The following is a 6,542-nucleotide window of genomic DNA, read 5'->3' on the forward strand; positions in this document are numbered from 1 at the left end:
AGAAGGGAGATGAGCTCTCTCTTGATTTGGTTGCTGGATTCGCCACTGTCCGCACCAATTCCTGTGCTGAGGCCTGAGGCTCTTCGCTGGCAGGGTACTCCCTCGCAGAAACCGCCACCGTCCGCTGCCGCCAACATTTCTTTGCCACTAGTCCAGTATCTTCGCCGCGTCGTTGTACTTGGGCACCCTGCAATGTCCTCGGGCGCCTGCACACGGGGAGCCGCGGGTCCATGGAAAGCTAAGTTTCCGGCTGTCTGCTGACTGCTGCCACCACCAGCCTGTGCACCATGGCGTCCTCACACGGCAACATCCATTGGAAGAGCAACGTCGGAAGTGGAAGCTAATGGGCTGACCCCGAGCGCAGATTTTTTATTGTTCTTGTTCCCAAACAATTTTATGTTTGCTGTTTGTCATCTTTTTGGACGTTGGATGTTTTGTCCAGAATGATGGATTTTTGTTTTTACCGTTAGTCCATTTGTAAATTGAATTTTACCCGAGTGTTATCGAGGCACTCCCCTTTCAGGAAACTGATCGACCATTCCTTTTTTGGCGAATCTTTTATTCTTCTTGGGATGGGCGTGATACCAGGAGAAATCACTTTCTATTGGATGCTTCCACGAACTCAGCGTGAGAGAATATTACCGACCCCCGCACATTCTCAAATAATTGGGAAAGACTAAACAGCTAAAAACAATAGGCTAAAAAATTTGGGAAAGACAGCAAACTAAATAGGAAAAAAAACTTCATATTTCATGGCTGTAGAGCGAAATGAAGAATCATAGGTACTTTCTACACGCATCTAGATGAAAAATCACGCATAATATATGATTTTCGGATACGTTTGTTCCGAAAAGAGTAGTGAATTGGAAGCTGCATCCGTTTCATTCGACGCCGCTCCCGTTTCTGAACTTTGTTTCTGAACTTTGGGCTGCATCCGTTTGGAATTTGCATATCAGCTTGTAATTGGAAGCTGCTCTAGTGGGCTGGATTGCACGAAAGCTCATCCCATCCACATCCAGCCTCCCATAAAACCCACGCCGCACAACTGGCCTAAACCATCAAACAAAGAGGTCTAGGCGTGCGTGGGCACAGTCACAGCACAGACCTCCTCCCATTCATTCGACGCCGCTCCCGCACGGCCGCCCCGGCATCCCTCCCCAATCCCACCCATGTGGCCGTCGTGGGTGAAGACGCGCAGCTCCGACTCCAACGCGGCGTCCACCTCCACCGCGCTCGTCGCCGCCGGCGCGTCCCCGCGCCTCTCCTTCCCCTCCCCGTCCCTCAAGGACCTCCGGACGCTGCTCGCGCCGGACCACCCCGCCGGGGACCCGTCCTCCGCCTCCCCGTCGCCGCGCGTCTTCCACCGCATCCGCGTCGCGGCCTCCGCGCTCCGGGTGCTCCGCACGCTCCAGCAGCCCTCGTCCGCGGCCGCGCCCGCCAGCGGCTGCGCGGGGGAGCTCCCCGCCCCCGCCCCCGCCGGCGCGGGCGGGCGGGTGGTGCTCTACTTCACCTCGCTCCGCGTGGTCCGCCGCACCTACGAGGACTGCCGCGCCGTGCGGGCCATCCTGCGCGGGCTCCGCGCCGCCGTCGACGAGCGCGACCTCTCCATGGACCGCGCCTTCCTCCCCGAGCTCGCGGCGCTCCTCCCGGAGCAGCAGCAGCGCCGCCGCGTGGCGCTGCCCCAGGTCTTCGTCGGCGGCCGCCACCTCGGCGGCGCCGAGGAGGTCCGGCGCCTCCACGAGTCCGGCGAGCTCCGCCGCATCGTGGCCCCCGCCCCCGCCTTCCCCTCCGCCTGCGCCCGCTGCGGCGGCGAGCGCTACGTGCTCTGCGGCGCCTGCGACGGCAGCCACAAGCGGTACAGCCTCAAGGGCGGCGGCGGGTTCCGCGCCTGCGCCGACTGCAACGAGAACGGGCTCGTCCGGTGCCCCGGCTGCTGCGCCCCCGCCGCCTGATCCAGATCCACCCGAGATCCGGCTGGGCCCCTCCCTGCCTCCCTGCTTCGGGTTCCCCTCTCTAGCAAACTCAAAAACTCTCTAGAAGTACTAGCACTACTCTGTACTACTTACTCCACTTGCCATCAAAATTGATTAGGAGGAGGATCATAAGTCCGCGTCTAGTACTGTACTACTCATTGCAGTTAGTGTTCTTCAGCCACCAGATCAGGAACTGGGGCTCTGGAGCGAGTACTATTTCCCATTCCCTCCAACCTTGGATTATTAGAACATAAACTAGAAAACAGTCAGTTTCAGTTTCGCTGTTCTCTTGGTTAATCCGCCTTTGAGTCTTTGAAGCCAGATCACAATCTGTATGTACTTTTGAAATCGTATCGACTTCACTCACACGGCACGAGCTTCGCACGGCACGAGCTCCGTGCCTCCCTGCATTCTCGGCGTCGCCGCATGGCTTGCTGTGCTTGTTGCTTGTCCACGGACGAATGCCTCCCACAAGCAAGCGCAGCATGACGGAGCCGTCGTCCGTCTTGTGTCCTCCTCGTTCCGTGACTGGTCGGCGATCGCTGCTCCCGCCCGCGTCGTCGTGTACTCGTGCGTCCTCCTGGAGCAGCGCAAAGCGACGCGCGGAAGTGACTCGCCCGCCGCCCCCGGCTTGTGCGATCTGCAACTGCCGGTGCCGGCCGATCATGTGGATGCTCGTTCGCGCGCGGCCAGAGCGCGACTGGTAAACGAAGGAGCGTCACGCACACTCACGCGGCGGTCGGTGGCCCCGACCGGGGGAGATCGGTTCGTGCCGTGCGATTGGAATCCGGTAAATTAACAGCTCGCACATGGTGGGTCTCGCGCCATAGGCCGGCCCCGTGCGTGCCGCCTCGCCACGCGGCCCGGAGGGGACCCTGGTGTGCGGGTGGGGGGGACGAAGGTGTGGGGAAGAGGGAGAGAGAGAGGGGGCCTGGTTGGAGGCCAATGGTCACGTGGTGAGCCCGTGAAGGACACGATCGCTGGCCATGGCCAGGCCACCGGCAGTGGCCGCCTAGTGTCCATGCCTCCGCTTTTCACTTTTCTCATCCCTGCTGTTCTGCGCCTGATCCGGCCCTGCCGACCGTCGTGGCTTTGGAAATGGTTAGAACTTAGAACTTGGTAAGACCCCAGCAGTTCTATTTACCCATCAGCAACCTTGCGATGTTTATCGAGCATGTACTTGTAGCTACTGTAGTGTAGTACTGTACTACTCCGGGATGGATCGGAGCGCGGCAAGGCTGGTCGCTCCTCCTCCTCCGGCGGCGGCGGCGCACCGTGGGCGCAGGCACTCGCAGAGGGGCAGCAGGTAGGGGAACCCGTGCTTGCAGCGGCCGTCGGCGAAGCGGTCCTCCGCGCACGCCCTCCGGCACCTCGCGGTCCTGAAGCAGTAGCGGTAGCGGCGGCGGTCCAGCACCCAGCAGGCCAGCACTCGTCCGCTCCGAGCACAGACGGCGGCGCTTGCAGCCCTCGCGCACGCCCCGAACAGATTCTGAGATAGTTGGTCGATGATCCGGGTTGCATCCAGAGCAGAGAGGCTGCTTACATGGAAGTGCTAGAAGCAGCCATGCGACGAGAGTGCAGGCCGCCGCCGTCCTCGGGATTGCGACAACCGCTAAATTAAGGGTAATAACCGTTATTTGAACATATCGGGTGTATTAGTTTAATGACTTAATTTGACGATCATTTTTCAACACACGGCCCGATCGAAACAACACCGACAATCCCACGCGAAGATGGACGCAGATGGCACAAGCACGACATAATACTTGAAAATAGAATAACGCGACACAAATAATACATAACTTCTTACAAACCAAATTCAGATACAATAGTTTTATAAACCGGGTTTAAAAACATACTTGATATACAAGTCTTCCAATAAATAAAACTAGAATTTACACTAGAAAAGAACTATACTACATTATCCATAGAAGTTCTGCCTAACAACACCGGTCAGACCGGTGTGCATGGGTTCCCCACGTATACACCGGTCAGACCGGTCTGAACAAAACTGAGGGCGGCACACTCTGCCCTCAAGTGTGCAACCCGCCGACTTTATAGTCTACTGGTCTCTCTCCACAACTTCCCACCCCTCTACATCTCGGCGGATAAATTTGACGCAGCAGGGGCAGAAATCGACGTCGGGGAGCCTTGAAACAAATTAATGGTGGCAACAACCCTGAGCAACTAATACTCAGCAAGACTTACCCAACCAGTGGGTATAACTTAGCCCACATACCTAGACATGCAAGGCTTTTGGCTGGTGGTTATTTTGCAGAAAAGCGACTAAAGTAATTCCTTACTTTTAGTATTTTAGCTCCAGATTCTATACAAATTAACTCTAATCTAATGTTTGCATGAATCAACTATAGCAAACATGTTGGCGCAATCACATAATAATTCCATGTGTTCATTGTCATATTTATACATATCCTCCTCATTCTATCATGAGACTACGATGCAGTAAAGAGATCAATGCCCTCATAACCACGAGACACGGCGAATCAATTCGATTTAACCTTGCAAGCTGGACCTAACCAACATGGCACGCAAAAGCCCCGTCGGACCCCACGCACCGACCTTTCCCCTCCCCGCCTCGAACTACAGGAACCAGCCCAACGACATATGGTCAGCCAAGCTCAACGTGAGACCACCAAAAATAAACATATGCATCCCTATTTCTCCGCGACTACTAGACTACCCCAGGAGTTGGGTGCGGGTTCCTGTACTTTCGAAACAAAGCAGTACTCGGCTTACCGGTTTCGACTACCTCTTACTCCCGGCATGCGGTTAGTACAACTCAATCCCCGATCAGCACTGTCGACAATGACCAGTCCTTAACCGACTTAGACGGGGCTAAGGTACCCAGGAACCCTGTCCTGCTGCCATACTATACATCATCATCACTCCCCGTCCGGTCTCACATTTCCATATCACTTTCAATAACTCAGGGGCTGTAATATAAACACATATAACTTATATCTCGCGAGTAACTGGAAATTACCCGACTTCTAAATATCTTATATCTTGCGAGTGACAAGAAGTCACTCGACTTCTATCGGGAACTTATTAAGCATAGCATTTCTATCGTTCTATACATACTAGTATAACTCAAGGAGACCTAGGGATCATGCAACTAGGGTTTCAAACAAATCCTAAACCTAATGCACAAATAATAGAGACATATAAAGGTGTCATAATTTGAAATAATCGGATGTGCACCGGGACTTGCCTTAAGTCTGCTGCTCAACACTCGGGTCCACTGGGCCTTGGGCCTGGTTCTCTCGCCTTTTCTCCTGCTGGGCCTGCTCTAGCAGCTCCGGTGGCTCCGCAACCACCTCGTATACGATCTCCTCCGCCGCGGCTGCTACATGTATGCATATGCATATGACTTGAGAATGCATGCATGATTATCAAAAATTACAAATAACCAATAAACAAAATAAATTCTAACTAATTGCACCAACTAACCCTAATTGAACCCTATCAGCCACTACTATACCGGTCAGACCAGTCAGACCGGTCCTACTATCGGAAGTTTTGGACAAGTTCCTACAAAGGGTCCTCGGCCGATTGGATGTATTTCATCGGAAGTTCCGACCCCCTTGATCGGAAGTTCCGATGAACCCTTAACTGCCAACACAAAGCCCCTACCGGTCAGACCGGTCCTACCCAGACCAAAACTAGGATTCTTGGCGTGGCAAAAATCGCCCACTAATTCCAATATCCTTCTAGGAACTAGTTCCAAGGTGCCATTGGAGGTGTTTGACCAGATGGAATCACCTAAGATCATCTAGAAAAGGAGATCGACTCACACGAGCCTTCATACCTTGAGTGAACTCCTCCTTGCACGAAGAACTCGAATCCCAGGCACCCCAGGGAGGGAATCGAGGGGAAGATGAGCCACCACGTGGATTTGATCCTTTCCCCGGCCTTGGAATCAAAGGAAGAGGAAGGATTGAAGAACCTAGGGCTTGAGAAGGGGAGAGCTCGGGGAGAGTGAGTGAGAGAGCTGATGAGGTCGAGTGCACAGGTGAGGAAGAAGAGAGTGATTTAAATACTGTGGGGCCCAAAACGGTGGAAACCAGTTCAACCGGTCAAACCGGTTGCTCCGACCGGTCGGACCAGTCTGGCCCAGGCTGACAGGAAAAGTTTTTGTTTAGCGATTTGTCGCGTGAGTTAGAACTGATGACTGTAATAAATTTTTAATTACAGGTGATTAATACCTAAAGTGTTACAATCCTACCCCCTAAAATAAATCTCATCGCGAGATTTAATGGAGTGCTAAATTGAAAAGATAGGAATTGGTGAATATCTCGATAGGCGTGCAACAATTCAGGACATTTTGACTGGACAAAGTCCTCTGTTTCCCAAGTGGCTTCCCGCTCGGAGTGATTACTCCATTGCACCTTATAGAATTTGCCAACTTGGTTCCGGGTGACCCGAGTCTTGAAATCAACAATTTTCATTGGGTGCTCTAGATATACAAGATCGGGCTCCAATTGTAACTCTTCTATATCAACAATCTTGGTGGGAACACAGAGACATTTCCTGAACTGAGATACATGG

The 6,542-nt window shown here is 53.6% G+C and overlaps 1 protein-coding gene across 1 annotated transcript; it reads left to right on the forward strand.

Annotated features, from left to right (window-relative positions):
- The first annotated feature begins 1,050 nt into the window (after window positions 1-1,050).
- On the forward strand, window positions 1,051-2,294 carry LOC120698388 (uncharacterized protein At5g39865-like). The gene has a single exon (XM_039981967.1). The coding sequence runs from the start codon at window positions 1,170-1,172 to the stop codon at window positions 1,950-1,952; it is 783 nt and encodes a 260-aa protein (XP_039837901.1). The 5' UTR covers window positions 1,051-1,169; the 3' UTR covers window positions 1,953-2,294.
- The last annotated feature ends 4,248 nt before the right edge of the window (window positions 2,295-6,542 follow it).

The sequence above is a fragment of the Panicum virgatum genome, chromosome 3K (genome assembly GCF_016808335.1).
Source record: "Panicum virgatum strain AP13 chromosome 3K, P.virgatum_v5, whole genome shotgun sequence".
Classification (NCBI taxonomy): Eukaryota; Viridiplantae; Streptophyta; class Magnoliopsida; order Poales; family Poaceae; genus Panicum; species Panicum virgatum.

What these genes read in the sequence shown, in the direction of transcription:
- LOC120698388 (XM_039981967.1), top strand. Translation starts at nt 1,170, where the DNA reads ATGTGGCCGTCGTGGGTGAAGACGCGCAGCTCCGACTCCAACGCGGCG.